Source organism: Octopus bimaculoides, chromosome 6, assembly GCF_046866305.1.
Source record: "Octopus bimaculoides isolate indiv1 chromosome 6, ASM4686630v1, whole genome shotgun sequence".
Lineage (NCBI taxonomy): Eukaryota > Metazoa > Mollusca > Cephalopoda > Octopoda > Octopodidae > Octopus > Octopus bimaculoides.
The window spans coordinates 114,676,589-114,695,119 of record NC_142933.1 but is presented as its reverse complement, the minus strand read 5'-3'; the positions used below and the strand labels follow the sequence as shown (position 1 = coordinate 114,695,119).

The window sequence follows — 18,531 nt, the reverse complement described above, 5'->3', positions numbered from 1 at the left end:
AACTGCAGCATACTGGTGAACAAGTAAAACTCATATATTGAATATATGCGGTTGGTAGTGTTTGCAACACTAGTGCTGATTCTAATTCATAACTGAATATAAAGTAACTTAAAATTATCACAACAATTTTCAAAAAGTTCCATTTTGCAGACCTGTGTAATTTTAGGTAGGTGTCTCTAGACACCCTCATAGGCATTCTTCGTTTTGCAGGATGCTGAGAATGTAACAGCTGGAGGGAGAGATGGCTGCTTTAGTAACTGGCTGGTAGTCATTTTCAGCTGAGTAAACTGGAGCAATATGAAATAAAGTGTATTGCTGGTCTAGGAATTCGGGATTATGAGCTGAACAGCTTAACCAGCAGGACATATGACTTTATGAATAAATAAAAATAGAAGAAAATCAAATGAAAAAGAGAAACAAATATTCAGGGTGTGTAGAAAAAGTTTGTATGGAGAGTTGGAAATAGATTAATATATAACTATTTTAGCATATTTCAAAAACTAATTGTGTTTATTTCAATTCACAATAATTATTCTTGACAATAATTTTAAATAATTTGTTGCTCCAACCCCATCCGCAATCCCTTCAGTTGACTTTTGTAATATTTACCTAACATATTACTAATACTGATAAAGTAAATTATTGATCCACCGTAAGTGGTTTTGAAAAAGAATTTCAGTAACATTGAATTATAGGAAAGACTTTATTTTTTTTCTCCATGTTAGATTTTTCTTCAGATGAAAATATGATATATATATTTTTTTTTTTAACTCATTAATGAATTCAGGTATTTATTATAATTAATTTGATTTAATATGAATGGAATTACAGATATTTGATTTTTGTAGAAATGGTGAATCTTCATAAAAAATAATCAATGAAGTAGAAACCCTTTTCCCAATGCATCTCCCTTTTCATAAATGAAAGTGTTTTGTCCACAATAGAATGCTTCACCAGTTACTTCAACACGAACTGCTGCCTGATCTCCAACATTAACTGCCTCAACAGGACATCCTGTAAATTCTCCTTGTGTTGTTGAACTTATAAAAGAAACCTTTTCATTCATTTTTATCTGGCCTTTGCCAAGCATCAAAGCAATGCGGGCTGTAACACCTGAACCCGTGGGTGAGCGATCCACCTGAAAAAAGCAAAAGAAAATTTGGTAAAATATGTTAATTTTCTTATGAAAACTAAGTTAAATAATTACTATAACAAAAAAATAACTTCTTGATTGAATATAGAGAATCATGGAAGCAGAATAACATATTTTGCTTAGAGACACAATATAACATTTAGGGTAGAACTCAAATTCATTAACTGAGAATTTTGGTAATGACTTTGAAGTTAACCATTAATAAGTAAGAGTTGTATCATGTGCTTAAATTTACAGAACCACTGATAAACATAAACTTTGTGTATTATAAAGTTAGATGTGTTTTCACACCTTTTACCATAAGAGAAATATTTCTCCATGGTGACTGCAGTATTTAGCAGCCTTTTAGCAGTTGAACTATGTCACAAACATATTTTAACTAACCTAAATTTTGCTATTGCCCAAATACTGCTTGGTGCTAACATTTTGTTAAAATTAGATATTAATACTTGTACTATGCAACTATAAACAAATGATTGGTTTGTTCTATAGTAGATAGCTACTGTCTTCCATCAGGAAATTAAAGCACTAACTTTATGCATTTGATTCCTCCAGGAAGCCTCATTTCCTGCAAATACAGTAAAACTTGTAAGTTAGAATAAGAGGTTAGGGAGTCTTGTTAAAACTCTGTATTTGTTGCCATGATCTGCTGCAACTTCTCCATCACAAGTGCTACAAGTTCTTGCAGCCATAATACCCAATTCATAAATCAACATTAAAAAGTATTGAATTAGGGTTTCCGAGCGAGATCGTTGTCAGTGCCCCTGGACTGGCTCTTGTGCGGGTGGCACATAAAAGACACCATTTCGAGCGTGGCCGTTTTCGTGCGGGTGACACGTAAAAGCACCCACTACACTCTCTGAGTGGTTGGCGTTAGGAAGGGCATCCAGCTGTAGAAACTCTGCCAAATTAGATTGGAGTCTGGTGTTGCCATCCGGTTTCACCAGTCCTCAGTCAAATCGTCCAACCCATGCTAGCATGGAAAGCGGACGTTAAACGATGATGATGATGAATTGTGATCAAAATACTCAAAGTTCTATGGAACAATTTAAGAATATATCGGGTTTTTTGTAGCAACAGAGATTAGCTGTTAAACAAATGTGAAAGCAGAGTGACAGAATTTTTTTTTCCCCAGTAATGATGTAAAGATTGGTTCCTAGGTTACAAATTTCAGTTAGTAATGAAAAATTGCAATGGTTTTGTTAATGGTTCAGCTTTATTTCTGAGACACAAATTTAGAACAAAATGAAATCTTGTCTCAGGCAATGATTTGTTTAATAGCTTATGGGAAATATTCAAGGAAATAAAATTGTGTAAAAATAAAAAATAACTGTAATAAATATTAACATTACCTGTTCATCAGCAAAAACACAGATGTTTGCTGTCTTTATTTCTCCATTTTTCTCTGGTATCATATCATCCGTAAGAATAGTTCCGTAGAGAAAGCTGAGAGCTGGACTTTCAGGATGAATTATTTCTTCTTGTTTAACAGTCTCTACAATTAGAACATTTGAAAGATTAAAACAGTTAATTTATTTTATAAAGAAAATGTAAATGATATTATGTTTCCTTGTTCAAGAATTCATCTTCTATATGCATTAGCCAACCAGCTGAAAAATAAAACAATATTAAAATTTTCTCCAGCAATGGCATGTAGGTTAATTACTTATCTGACATCTGGAGTACAGAGTAGAAAACTGATCTAATTTACTTAGAATAATTATACAAACAGCTATAGTAAGTAGGTTCATTATCTTTGACTTGAGTTACTTCTAGAATTTATCTGAAACCCAAACATATAAAAGATTCAGCTTATCTCAAAGAAAATTGTTCATAAAATATTTGGTGCCCCTACACTTTTACACCTCAAAGAAAGTCAAGTCACTTTTCATATGTATAGAGTGCCACGTTTCATTCTTTTTTATAGTTAATTTTCCGGCAGACAGACCGATCTAATTCATATAAATGAAATACACACAGTCTTCAGTTTGAACATGAGCAGCATGGCTGTGTGGTAAGAAGCTTGCTTCTCAACCACATGATTCTGGGTTCAGTCCCACTGCATGTCTTCTACTATAACCTCAGGCTAACTAAAGCCCCTTGTGAGTGGATTTGGTAGACCGAAACTGAAAGAAGCCCGTTGTATATGTATATATGGATGTGTGTGTGTAACTCGTTTATGAAAACTATTTGAAGAAAATCTCTTATTAGTCATAACTGAAGCTTTTGATAAAGAATATGTCTTAAATCTTTTTATTCTCATTTTGTATTTTCACTCCATTCAGTCAGGTCTGTAGACTAGGTATTTTTTTTTCCTAATTAACCCTTCAGCGTTCAGATTATTCTATCAAATGTAATGCTTATTGATTCATATTGTTATCAATTAATCATGCATTATCTGATAGCTTTAAGATTTTGATGATGTGATTTTTTATTTTCAGAATGAAATTATAGGGCAGATAGCAGAGGACAGATCTGGCCAGACTAAGCATAAAACAGGTAGAATATTTTAGCCAGATATGCTTGATTTGAATGCTAAAGGGTCTAAAAGTAATTAATTTTTAATTACATAATTTCTTAAACATTTGTAAACATTGAGATGTATTGTATATTCAAAGAGCATACAGTACATCTTATTGAAATAAATTAGCTTGTTCTATCTTTTCGAACATTAATAATAATTTAAAGAAAGAAGTGTGAAAGTAGTGTGTAATGTGAAAGTGTAGGAGTGCTGGATATTTTTTTGTTTAATATTGAAATAAACAAATACTCCATTTTTGTTGAATAATTTGTCTCACAACCCATAGAAATGATAGCAAAAGCATTACTGCTAAGAAAAGCCAACAAAATTTATTATCTTAGAATTATAACAAATATAGTATTAATATACAACAATTATGAATTCTGGGACACTTTCAGTTGTAATAATATTTACTTTTCTAACAAAGAAGCAATGGTTGTTAATTATCTCACAGCATAATTCAATTTCTGTTGTGCACACTTCTTTCCCAAGTGGCTGCAATTAAGATGCGTTTCACCATGCACCAGGAATTTTTGTCCCCTATTAGCTTTGGTAGATCCTCAATTTCATGTGGGCCTCTATCAATAACAACAATATAGTAAAGATTGGTTGCCAGTATAACATGGCAGTCCTGGTTTAGGACAAATGTAGCTGTAATTTAGCCCCAGTAGACATTGTCTCCAGCTAGCTATACGACACGATCTGTGTCTTTATATTTTCGAACAAGGGAACCTAGCGCTCCCATTCAGCTCAAAACAATATCGGTGTATTGCGATTTCTGGGTTATTTCCCTTCATCGCGATACAGATATTGTTTTGAGCTGAGTGGGGGTGCTAGGACACATCGTGTTGTATAGCCAGCTGGAGACGATGTCTCCTGAGTCTAAATTACAGCAACATTCATCCTAAACCAGGACTGCTATGTTATATTGGCAAACAATCTTTACTCCAAAGTACTGTTGCTGAATATCTCTCATTGTGAGATTTAAAAATAGTAATCTTCTAACAACAATGTAGTTCAGTGGTTTTTGTTCTGTATTAGGGTGCAGAGGTTTCCAAAATACAGCATCTGATTTGGCTTGGTATTCAGCATATATTTGTGGTTCTTGTAAATATTTGTAATTAACTCTACTACAATATTTGTTATATGATGTCTCAGAGTAATCAGGCGGCAATCTATACTAATTTGAAATAAAGTTAATCTTCATTTCTTTCATTCTTGAGTTCTAATAGTTTATAGTTTAGTCCTAATGAGAACAAGGACTATAGCAGGATGGTTAAATCAATTCTAGTAATAAGGTAATGAGCAAAGACACTTTGATTAATTAAAATTATATCTGTTGCAATGACAGAAGAATTATTAATTTAATTATTAATTCTGTCAAAAAATGTAGGGAAAACAGCAGCAAAAGTTGAATTAGTTAAAAATAGAATGTAGACGGTGGTGCACCAGCATGACCGCAGCCACTTGGCTGAAACACATAAATAAATAAATAAAATATAAGACAGTCTGATGGTGACCACTGCAGACATGTTTCAAACTTATCTGACCCACTAATGTTATACATAGATCATATAAAAACATACCCTATTCTTACACTAGTTTAAGTCTTTGGACTGCTGTCTTGTTAGTGTGCCAGTTCAAAAGTTTTTGCTGATCAGATTGGGTTCAAATTTTGGCAGAAGGCTAGCAATTTCAAGAGCAAGTTAAATCAAATGGTACTTTTTTTGCTAGTCATATTAAACTCCAGTACTTCTTGCATTACCAAATGTTACCTTTTTGACACATCACTGGTTTTCACACTAGTAAACATAAGCACTCATGCACATCATCCTTATTGTTTTTATATCATTTTTTTTTTCTCATGCTGGTATGGGTTGGATAAGACTTCTATGGCTAGATGCCTTTCCTGATGCCAACCCATGTTTTTCAAGTAAGATACCTTATTTCATGTATTTGCACATTGAACTGCAGCTGGCAGTTTTGTCCGTGGAAGACATAACCATGTCACCACCGTTGAAACAAGGACAGTGCAAAGATAAACAGAGATAACGCTCACATATCTTATGTAACTACACACAAAACAGGCTTCCATACAGTTTCTTTCAACTAAACATCCATTATGAGAAATTGGTCAGTCTGAGACTATAAGAGATGACACTCGTCAAAAGTGCCATGCAGTGAAACAGAACCCAAAATCATGTGACTGAAAAGCAATTTTCTTTATCACATAGCTATATGTCTGCGTCTTCTTAACCCCACAGCCATGAAAAACAGAATAAGAAAACAACAAAAGTGGACTACAATGCTATGAGACTGCTCAAGATATTTTATTTACACAATCCAGAAATAGACGTTCCCTGGATATTTCTTTAAAATACTCATGGATTTTAGCATAAATAACTGAATATTCAATATGTACAAAATATCTAGAGAAATCAAAATTTTCAAACCAACTTGAAAACCCATAAAAGATAAAGGTTTTAAGATGTTTCTTTTTTAATTGCATTAATTTTTCTTACCAGTTATACAGGTAGCCGCTGATACAAGTTCATGAAGCTTTGATTTGTTTAGATCTAATCCAAGACGACTAGCAGGTAGTATTGCATAAAATGCTCCACCATAGCCGACATCCAAAGTAATGGTTCCAAATTTAGGTACATCTACCTGGATATCTAAAATGCAAATTCTAAAATTGTAACATTGAATTTTCTGGCAGCAGATTTAAAATATGACTCAAGAATATGTTTACAATGAGAGTAGAAAATATGAAAGAGATTTTGAAAAGTTAGTTAACAAGTTTGTAAAAGAAAAATATCTAATTATGATTCTAAAATTACAATCAATCCACATAGTTAGGTACTGTAGTTCTGCCATTCAAATAACCCAAAGATGGGTGATAAACAGCCTTATATAAATTTTTTAAATGTATGACAATGTTGTGTCCATATTTAAGATGTGATGTATACCTAAATAGATGTTGATATGAAAAGGGACAAAAACTAAGATACTTTATAGACCAGCAAAAACAAAGAAAGAAAGAATAATATATATATTGATTTGATCAATAACTATATCATTCTATACTATTTGATAGTATAAAGTAGTTATTGATTTGATCAAAATAAATTATATGGTCAATTTCTATTATTATTCTCCTCACAATTTTTATTCAACCTTCTGCTTATCTTTTCACATGTCAAGGATTAAAAGATTTTTACATTATTCAATAGCTGCTGATGTATAATCCAACCGGTCTATTAATGCAATATAATCTTCTTTCTATGAAACAGATATGACTTTTTATCCCTGATGTTTGAGAAAAAAAATTAAACAAACAAATAAAATATTAAATAATGTCATAGTTGTCATAAGAGCTACAGAAACCAACGACACAAAATGTACGGGGATATATGTTTCATCATGGTTGCTGAATGATGTTATAATAATTGTCCTTACCTCTAGAATGTATAAAAGCTGGAACACTGTGGAATCTAACAGCTCCAGACCGACCATTATTGTAGGAAACATAGGTTTTTACCAAACCACATGGACACTGGATATTAACTGGAGTTTCTGGACTAGTTATTGTTTTCACATAACCTTTATCAACAGCATATCTTTTGGAAAGAAAAAATAGTGATTAGTTCTATTACTATGATTACAAAAGAGTAAAAGATAGAATTGGTGCAGATTGATTGAATAGTACCATTTGGCTACGGAAGAAGTGACCCTCCCATTTACCACAACATCCAGGACACACTGTGGTGTCCCAGATGAGGCACCTATCTCTTACCCAAGGACAAAGAGTAAAACCATCTGGTCTCTTCTCATCACTTCTGAATAATTCCACTGGCTCCAGAACTGAGGGGATATTAACCCAAGCCAGGGCCTGCTTAATGATTAAATTTAGCTCGGTATGATGACCAGCATTTAGGCTGCAAAACAAACCATGAAGGCCTGTGGAGTCAAGGGGCCTAGTACAACTTCTCAGTCCCCCACAGAAGTCAGCTCCTGCTGAGTGCAATGGAGATGCGGAACTTCATCCAGACTAAATTAACCACCAATGTTGGTCACAGGCAGGGTATCAACCCAGGCCCTTGAGAATTTTGCACTTGCAGAGAGAAGACAACACCTTGAAAATTGATTAGGTTGATCAAAGAGAGAGTTGAAAGTAGCACCTGAGCACAGATTGTCTCATACTCTCTGTTTCCATCTATCCTCAGCTATATCAGGAACTAACAAACCCAGTGCTCTCCACTGTTGTAGAGCTTCATCCATCTCACTGTTGGAACTAATCTATGTTGGAAAAAAGAGGATGTTGCCTACCAAAGGGGAGCAGGCATGGATAGAGGAAAGAAAACAGGGAAGAGACAAAGACAAGCACTTATGCAAACCAAGACTCCCAAAACGTTTGGGCAAAGCAACCTGGATATGGGACTCTAGAGAAAGTCTGACGTTGACCAAGCATTCGAGTTCCCTGAGAGCATTGGAGAGAAGATGAGAATAAATAAAAGATACAATAGCTTAGGAATCGACAAGTAATTCCCAAGGATAAAAAAAAAACCTTGGTGGGCTCAATTACCTCAAGGTTTTTTAAGAGTTGCTCAAGGCTAGCCATCTTGGATAGATGGACTTGAAAGGTCAGTCAGTAATTGGGGTTCCAAGAAATAGCCACACTGATGAGGGCAGAATCACGACAGAGGGGAAGGGATCTGTAAACAGGTTTACAGTTTGATGAAGTGAAACTGGATGGTTGAAGAACTAGCTTTTGCATGTATGTTTTTGTTTTTTTGTTGTTATCCCTCTCCCCACCTTTGTTACCAAGCTGCTGGGTATGTTGGTCGGAATTGGATTCTGTTGGTTTGGATGTTTTAATGCATATACTGTGTTGCCGGATCACCAAGAAAAATTAGTTAATGAAAATGGAAATAAATTAGACTGCATATATTTACTTTCAAAACGATGTTCCAGAAAATCACAAGCTTACTTCTATTCGGAATATAGAAACGATTCCCATTATTCTGCATCTGTCCTAAATTATTCAAGGCTGCATGTTGTGGTTCTGATGGGCCTTTAGCTGCTATTTCAGTATATCGCACGACCAAATGGAGAGAGACAGTGGTTAGACGAAGTGAGTGAAATGGTTGAATTGATATGCGGCTGTCTTGTATTTACTGAAGAATTTCTTTTAGAATTTGTTCGTCTACATTACTTTAAGTCGATGTGTCGCTGTCTTGTCAACAAATGAATTTCAGGGCTATGGTACCGCGATATTGCATGTAGCCTTACACGTAACATAGTAAAAGAGAATTAGCGGATGTCAGGAATAGGTCGCCCATATAAGTTGGAATTTCTGTTTTGATGAGGATTTTTCAGATTGTTTTCCAAGTGCCTTTGGAAACGATGGGAGGTGGGACATCTTTTGAACTAAAAAAAATGTCAAAGACAATGGGTTTACTCCCCTCAAACTCACCCACCCACGGGCCGATTTTATGGGCACTACACACTTAAAAATCATAGGAAAAGCCTTTTCGAGAGGAAAAAAAATTGGTAATTATTTTCAGATGAAAAAGTGATATTTAAGGGAGATTTGGTTGTTGTTTCTAGCATATCCCATGACCACCTTTCTCGTTTCTTTCTCACTGACAAGTATTGACGTTTTCAGTATTTTTCTCCACATTAATAGCATAAACTCATCTATATTATTTTTTTTTAATGTTTTTTTGAAAATCTATGATTTTATCAACCCGGTCCGCCAAATTTCGATATCAAGATACGACAGCAGAGAAAAAGTAATACATCTCCGCACCAAAACCATTTTTATTCTTTAGAAATTATCTCCTGTTTCTGTTGATCCTCTCAGATTTCTTCTTGCTGACCTAACATGCTAACAATGAATGAAATTATAGTTACAAAATGAAATTGTAACAGATAAAGGGTTGACTTGGGATAAAAGAAATGCTACCATTGTTGAAAATTTCCCATATGCACCTTGTTGTAGGCGAGCATTGGTCCAAAATTCTTACGTGTCAATGAATGGGTTTCTTCATTTGTTTAATGCCGCTATTTCTGTAACGATAATTGGGACCGTCGCAAATGGATCCCCAAAATTGAAAAAGAAATCTTCATCGAATCTCTGATTCCACGTGAATTCAGAAGAGCCGATTACGTACTGCAAATTCGGACACAGAAAATTGAAGATATTCAACTTTAAATATTATTTTGAAAAAGTTTGAGCTGTTTCAGGGTGCTAGTTTCGATACCAAAGTTAGGTGTATGAAGATGACGACAATCATTGCAACAATAACAATGATAACATCACTATCGTATGTAGACATGGTAGAAATAGCAACCAATTTTCCCTAAAATCACATCTTTCTCTTTTATGTATGCATGAACCAATCAGAAAGACTTCGTAATGAGGAATGTTAAAAACAGTAGCTAATCTTCCCACATGACAATTTTCTGTCGAATTTGATAAGACACCTAAGTATTGCCAGTGACCTGTGTTAATTAACAAATTAATTTGTGCGACATTTTCCAAGAGTAAAAGTTAACCTCCTCCAGGTACTAACGTAAAATAATAATGTTATACAGTTTACTCTGAGAAGCTAATGTGGTTATTTTTAAAATTACATTTGCTCAGTTTAAATTTAGAGAATACATTTCGAGTTTTTCAAAGATTCATCCTTACCTTCCTAATGCAATCACCGCATGTCCACACATTGTACTGAAACCTTCATTGTGCATAAACAAAACTGCAATATCGGCCGAGGGAACGTTAGGTTTGACCAAAATGGCACCGTACATATCAAAATGTCCTCGAGGTTCATACATTAAAAACCTTCGGTAAGCGTCAAGACGCAACTTAACATATTTCATTTTATCTAAAATGTTTTCCCCTTCCACTGGTGGAAAACCAGTTTCTACAATCCTTAGGGGTTCCCCTGCAGTGTGCATTTCAGTAGTTGTAATTTTTGTGTTATTATCTATGGTTTGATTTTCAGAAATTTGTTCCTTAATCGCCGGTTCTGTCATGTTCTTTTCGTGTTATATACTGGTTATAGAGTTACTTGTTACTTTCTAGATTGAAGTATCGTTTAAGCTATCAGCTCTGTGAATTTCAGATTTCGAAGGTACAAGTAGTTCTGTAGCTGCCCTATTTGTGATATCTGATGAGATATCTTGATCATATGTATCTTTTCTCTCGCTCTCAATTTTCGTCAAGCACTTCTTACTATCGCGCCTTTCTTCGCATTTCAGAAATTAATTTAGGCAGGGAGTTTTTATTACACATTTGACTTTGAGAAAAAATGTACTTTTTCTTTTTTACAAATGTTCACAACCTTACAAAACCGGTAATCTTCAAGTTTAGGGGATAAAAAAAATAAATAAAAATATTCAAGGGAAATAACTGAACGACTTACCAGTATTATCCGTTTTCTTCTAGCTGTTTGTAAATAAATCACACCCTAACGTCAATCAAATCACGTGTATGATTTATTTATAAACAGAGATGTACGGAGAATACTGGTAAGACGTTCAGTTACTTCCCTTGAATATTTTTTTATATTTTTTTTATCCCCCTAAACTTGAAGATTACCACAAAACCTATATCAGTTAAGCAAATAACCTGCTCTAACTACATTAAAAACATTATAGGATAATCTGGACACTGTTTCAGAAAATTATCACTGTTCTCTTCGAGCATAAAAAAGACAAATTTTAGTTGGGGCAAAATGTGTTAGCCAAGATAAGGTACATTTGCCTCTTCAATTTTCCAGAATTACATTTGACAAAAGACTCATACACGCTAATATCCATTCTTAGCACTAGCGTAGCTGGTGGACGGGAGGGGGGTCCCCCCCCCGGGCGGTACTTTTAAAGGGGCTGCACTTTTGGGTCTGCAGTAGGCAATGTGTCTTTTGTGGAGCCCGGGGAGGCAGACGGAAGGGCCGCCCCGGGTGGCACACACTCTTGCTACGCTAGTGATTTTTAGACATCAAAAATGTAACAAAAATTTAAAATATAGTTCAGCGTCTCCCAACCTATTTTCCTCTAGGCCCACTATAACTTCCTAGAAAAATGTACGCCCTACTGTTGGGTGCCCCCCCCCCAAAAAAAAAGACGACTTTATTTCTAATATTTTATCACAATTATTTAAGATAAAAGAATCTACTGGTAACTTTTGGGGATCTTTCTGTAGAAAACACACTAAATAAAACAAATAAAAAGTGGCGCCCGCCAAATCAGAAAGATCCACTTTTTTTATTAAGTATTGAACAAAAAAGGAAAAGTACATTATTGACTAAGAAAAAAAAGGGAGTCACTTGTGCCTGGCGACTACGGCAACACGCCTCGCCGGTAGGGCGTATACCACCAGTAGGGAATCACTGATCTAAGTCAAATGAAAAGGATCAAGAGAAAATGACATGATATGAAAGTAATGAAACTCGACTAAATAAAAAAAGAATTCAACGTAAAATATTCTCTATAGCTTTTTCGCGATCTGCTGGAATGTATCTTTTCCCGATATATCTACGCACCATGCAGTTAGAGTGAAGAAATTATTGAAATTAGTCATGGCTCATTTTACCCCACTTTAGACATAATTTTTGACAACTGAAAATTATCAAATTAGACAATTAGTGTGGAGAAAAAAACTGATTTGAAATCCAGAGAAAAGAATTATTGATTGTTAAACACACAAAAAATTGCCCAGATAATTTCATTAGCAACCTCAATTACAATTTCTTAAAATAAAAAAAAAATACGTGTCATTTGATTATCTTTCGAACTGTCAACTTCAACTTCTATGCTGACCAATTTTTTACAACCTGTTTTACTCCCTGTAAGGAAAAGAAGACAAAAAAAATCAGAAATTACTCATTTTTGTCCCTCTTACCCATGTGTTCCCTGTCTAGCAATTTGTTTAAAAGAACATTTTAAAAATACTCTCGATCCAGATTGCAATCACTGTGAAAGACATTTCGAAGTTTATGAAGTCATATCTGGAAACTCTGGGACCATCCAAACGACTGCTCTAACATTCCATAGAACATCCTTGACAAGCACCCCATCACCTACTCATATGTGAGAGAGACTGCACATACTCTACCATCCATCAATAAGAAAAAAAATTACCTGTCTTACTTTTATTGCCATCAAGTATAAATTCAGTATGTCATGAACACTAGACAGAAAGCATTGACAGACACTGTAGGAGTTAATCAACAGAAACGGCTGACAACACAAAGACAATGAACAGTCAAAGGACGAACGATACTAGAAGTCAGTATTCGGTAAGCAACTGACCACACTTTATCTGCTACTACAACTACACCAAGAACAAAAACTCTCTCGACGTTTTCTCGCTCATAGTAACGACAACTATCATTTCTCGTGTATGAAAAGAATAAATTGTTGTTCATCAAAATCTCAACAGACTTTATTATTTCTTTCCGTACAATTGGTGACCCCGACGTGATTTGAACACGCAGCCTTCTGATCTGCGTGGATCGTTTTTCTTGGTAGCCTGAAGCCATCCCTCTTCGAGATATCACAGCAGAACAATATCTAAAACTCTCCTTCAACATTATATTGCAATCTTTGGCACACATGCTACCATCACAACAGACAGAGGACGTCAGTTCGCATCCATCACTTCTCGGAATCGATACGTCTCTTAGGTTACAAAAGATCTCCTACAACTGCTTACCATCCTGCAGCCAACGATATGGTGGAACGGTTCTTAATGCTTTTAGGAAAGTGGTTATACACCATTAGGTGTATACCCGCTTCCGTACATTAAATTTCTAGAAGAAACAACGGAACGCAGATTCTGAACTATCAACACAACAATATTTATTTACAGAGGAAATAGGCAGCACTTCGCCCTTTGGTTGCTGAGAAAGCTGTCAATGATGTTGAGTGGTTATTTGTCTAGCTCCAGAGTTGGAATGTTGGAAAGAGCTGTCTCCAGAGTTGGAATGTTGGAGACAGACTGCTTGTACGTCTGAGCTCTCCGTCGGCCGGCGAGAAAAGAGAATGAATAAGGGCGCGAAACTTGGATGTCGAATGACCACGCATGCGCACGAGACTCTTCCTGTATTCCTTCCGGAACTAGTCCCTGAGCATGCGTGGATAAGCTTTCCGGAATGTCTACTATTAAGGCGTCACTACATGCTTATCACGACAATAGCAACTGGTTGGAATAACTACCCCTCGTTCTTCTTGGAACTCGTTCTATTGTATATGGCACAACACTTTCTTTACCTGGACAAATGATCACTCCTGTTGCTCACAAGGACAGTCCAGACCCAGCAAACTACATTCATCGCCTGCAGTCGGCTACATGTTACGTTTGCCATCTATTGCTCCGTGTTCTCAGAATGTCACCAAACATCCATTAGATATTCAGCAATGGACTCGTATGTACCAGTGTCCCAAGTTTGAACGTGTTTCGTTAAGAAAACAAGTGGCGCCCGCCAAATCAGAAAGATCCTCGTATGTTTGTGCGGAAAGATAGTATTCGGCTTCCACTTCAGCTACCGTATTCAGGACCTTTCAAAATTCTCAGCAGAGCGCCAAAGTATTTTGTCCTAGATAGAAAAGACTCGGTCAGCATCGACCGCCTAAAAAAGGCTCACCTTGAGTTTGAAATATCAACTCCATAACCTGATGCGACAGCACCAGCACATTCTTCAACTGATACCTCCACGTCTGTTTCGATGACGATAACGCGATCGGGTCGGCGAGTGCACTGGCCTTCTCGGCTTGTGCAGTACCGTACGTAAAAAAAAAAAAAGGATTCTGTCAATATTACACTGACCTTACATATTTATTTTTGTTTTGCTTTTATTTTTCACATTCCTGCTTTTGCGAACTTCTTCATGCATAAGACTGCATTTTCCATGAAAACATCTGATAGTACTCAACAATTTAACATTTTTAATCTTGTATTCATCTTTTCTTATTGTATACATTTCACATCTGCATTTGCTGCACTATTATTTCGTTCAATTTATCGTGTCCTGAATTTCACTGCCAGGGAATATTCCCCGCTCGACCAATATCACAATTCGTAATCAACGAAATCTGACCAATCACGACTTCGCGTCGAATAGGCTTCAACAATGATTTTTTTCTTCTTTTGGCACGTTTCATTCTGGCTCTATCGACTAGTATAAATTCAGTACGTCATGAACACTAGACAGAAAGCTTTGGTATGCAGCAGAGAAAGCATTGACAGACACTGTATGAGTTGACCAACAGAGACGGCGGACAACACAAAAGCAATAAACAATCAGAGGACGAACGATACCAGAAGTCAATAACTGGCAAGCAACTAACAACACTTTATACACCAAAAACAAAAACTCTCTCGGCGTTTTGTCACTCATAGTAACGACAACTGTTATTTCTTATGTACGAAAAGAATAAATTGTTGTTTATTAAAATCCCAACAGACTCCAATATTTCTTTCCGTACAATCTGCACCAAGCTAGTTACCTGAATCTAATTTACTCTAACCAGGTATTACGTGTATGTACATTAAAAATTATGAGGGAGTTGAATCGTTGCAAATGGGCATTCAAAGGGGAGGGGTGATAGTTAAAATAGTTTGCAAAACATTACAAGTTGGATACAACGTCAGAAGGACGATAAACTTCCTGTATTAGCTTTTGCTGAAGATGTTGTAGTGAAACCTCTCTCTCGGGCATTCAATCATAAATGATAACGAAGCTGCTAACATCTAGCCTTCTGTCCACCATCCTGATTGGTTCTTATTTGCGCGACAATTGTCCCCATGTTCTGCTTGCTAAGGGTGGATTGCGTCCAATCGTGGCCTTCAGATAAGGTCACGTGTGAGAGAGTTTTTCTGGGTTTCCGGTGAGCCCTATTTCAGCTATAAATAAGCCCGATCCAACGACGGTAGTCTTCTTCGATTCCAGATCTCTCACAGGTCTGGTCACTGACCGCACATACAGAACACAGCTACAGCCAGTTCCAGCGCCGACGTCTTCACCACCTATGTACTATCTACCACAATGTCGTGTGCCAGCAACCCCACCACCAGGTACACACCAATATCAACACACTCGGTTTTATATCGACACTGTTTGAGTGGATTGTTTCCACCACGAGCAATAGTCAGGACTAACCAGCGAGAATATTTCGTATCAGGTAAACGGTCACAGCATTCGACGCTCAACACATATTGTGATACCACAGCTCTGTTACTTGGCCACAACTTCCTGCGTATGTACATTCTATCTCCTTGTGTAACTCTAATACGAACTGGTATTTCTCTATCTCAGTGTTTGAGACTTGTAGTCTATGTTACAGACACTCTTTCTATGTTCTGTGTTCCTCTCATTCACACGCACACTTGTACTCTCACATATTGTACACACACTATTGCTTATACGACTGTCCGTTACTTCACATTGTTGTATACATTCTCTTGTACACGAAGGCCTGACTTATCTACTGTGTTATTTATATGTGTCGCATGCACGCACACTGACACAAACAGTTTCACTATGTTAATAAACTTACTCTCTCTATATATATCGGTTGTCTGTCCTAAGTTCTTTTACTGGCACTATGGCTCGTATCTCTCACGACGAGCCTTCTATCTTATATATCTTATTTTGTGTTCGACCGTGCGACATGGTAAAAAGGAGCCGTTTCCGTCTACGTCGCCATCTCTTTTGGTTCGCACGGTTGAATTATTACAATGTAATTTTAAATGATAATCTCAAAGACTACTGACACTGTTTTAAACTACATCTACAAAAGTGGGACTAAAAATTAAAGAATTTAAAAACCTGAGTTATGTTTGTTGGTGATGTGACGCGTACAATTTATTTAGGTCATCTTGGAAGCTCAGCTTCATATTGTCACACAATTTTTTATCCTAACAGAACAAGCAGTGGAAATATTTTAAAACAAAACCGCCAGTTAACATATTTACTATATCAAGGTTTTCTTATGGTTTAACAACAACAATACAAAAACTACAGAACAAATAAATAGATACCAAAGTATCTAGCAGTGTTTTAACTTATCAGGAAGTTTTTATGTTGTGGGTAGTGTGTGATGACAAGATAAAATGTCATCCATTTCATATATAATACATAAACACACAATTACAATACACAATGCTCTTTAAAACCTTAGACAGTGTGTAGCAGAAATCCATCAAATTCGAACCTGAGGCAATAAAAGCCTAATTTTCGCACCTAAAGACTAAATGGAACATTCAAGCAACGTTTTGGCAGACTGACAAAAATCCTGGTGTTTTAGCTCTCTAGAGGGGTTTCTTTTTATTGCTGATGGAGGCCATATACCTTTAGTCCCACGTTAATATGATTTTCGTCTCTTTTGACAATTTCATATCTTCTTGATTCACACACATATAACAAATTATACGTTATGTGTATTTTAAAATGCTTAATAAATGTCGAAGATGATTATTTCTTTTATTCAACATGCGGTATATGAAGTCCTCTTTACATATGCAAACACATTTCAGTCGACACTAATTAATATGTAAAAAAAAAAAAGTAAGTATAAAGATATTCTAAAAGTGTGTTTTTATTTGTATCTGAAGCGACATCAGATACTTATAAATATTTTTGGACCTTTACCTTTTTTGACTGGCACATTTCGAAAAATTAATTTTTTGCAACTTTCAAACTTCGTATTGGTAGAATGACTGAAACAATAAAATATCAGGTTGAGTAAAAAATAAGCAACGTTTTGAACCATGAAGAATTTGTACCGGATTTTTGCAGCTTTGAATTTTCTTTAAACTTTTTTTTTTTTTGCAATTGTCTGATAATACGGACATAGAGCCCAAATGTATCAATAAATTGACATTAATATTTGTTTTCACCGTAGTTCCAATCATCTCCTAGCTTGCTAGTGGGATTTTGTTTGCAGCTGCGTGCCTACTGTTACATTCCTCGGGATACTGTTGCTTGTTAATCATTGTTACCATTGTTGGATATTGTTACCGTTGGATTGTTATTGCTGTTTTGCCTACGGGCTTGTAGTTTTTGTTTGTTATTCTTTTCCCTAGTTTGGGGTCAAGAATTTTTGAAATGGAGTGTTCAGTAGAACTCGTCGGCGGGTAGTCGCGCGACCAACGCTTCGAACACATTGGAGGTACGAGAGGTGGCAATAGACCTCGTTAAGCTAGAAAGACACGGGGAGCTGTTCCAGAAGGAGGGGAAAAAGTCTAAGACTGACCCATCCGGAAGAAGTAACTAACACCACGAGGAAAAGGATAGTTTTCTAAGGAATGCTGTCCTTAGCCAGCAAAAAGATAGAAATGGTGGCGGAGAAATCCATAGAAAAGTGCCTGGAGAGTATAACGAAGGTAGTGACATTTTACACCCGAGGAAGAAGGTACGCACCTCCATCTCTGGCGAAGTCGTCTACAAGCGAGGAGGAGCCTGGGAAGGAAGAAGAGCAAGAATGGTCACAAGCTAAAAGGAGGAAAACAAAACAAGGTCTGAGGAAAAAAAAAATGTGAATCTCCACCCCTTCTCCCACCCGATCCAATGCTGTCACACCCTCCCTCTGCAATCACCAACCCTTTCCCTGCCCCTCCTGACACAGACAATAACATAAACAGACAGGTGATTCCCCTCCCCCCAAGCGTTTTGGTTTAATGGAAAACTGTGGGACAGAAACATTGGACATAGGCGTGACAGCACACGCGAGTAAGTTGCCGCCTAAGTTAAACTATCTTAATTGTAAGATTGTAAAAAAAAAAAGTTTAAAAAGTGTAAATGAAGTCACTCGGATGTGGGGTCGAGTGGCTTCATTCCATTTCATTATT

General features: G+C 36.2%; 1 protein-coding gene across 1 annotated transcript; it reads right to left on the bottom strand.

The window, feature by feature from the left end:
- Positions 1-481: 481 nt before the first annotated feature.
- On the bottom strand, positions 482-11,123 carry LOC106881453 (trans-L-3-hydroxyproline dehydratase). The gene is made up of 5 exons (XM_014931838.3): positions 10,372-11,123; positions 7,134-7,294; positions 6,197-6,349; positions 2,506-2,648; positions 482-1,138 (listed from the first exon to the last, which is right to left on the bottom strand). The coding sequence occupies exons 1-5, from the start codon at positions 10,713-10,715 to the stop codon at positions 875-877; spliced, it is 1,065 nt and encodes a 354-aa protein (XP_014787324.2). The 5' UTR covers positions 10,716-11,123; the 3' UTR covers positions 482-874.
- Between the last annotated feature and the right edge of the window lie 7,408 nt (positions 11,124-18,531).

Bases quoted from the DNA above. Each gene is read 5' to 3' on its own strand.
- LOC106881453 (XM_014931838.3), bottom strand. From the start codon at position 10,715: ATGACAGAACCGGCGATTAAGGAACAAATTTCTGAAAATCAAACCATA. The intron at 7,295-10,371 runs GTAAGGATGAAT...TCTTTCCAAAAG, and splicing joins GCGGTGATTGCATTAGGAAG to ATATGCTGTTGATAAAGGTT. The intron at 1,139-2,505 runs GTAATGTTAATA...TGCTTTTTTCAG, and splicing joins GTGTTTTTGCTGATGAACAG to GTGGATCGCTCACCCACGGG.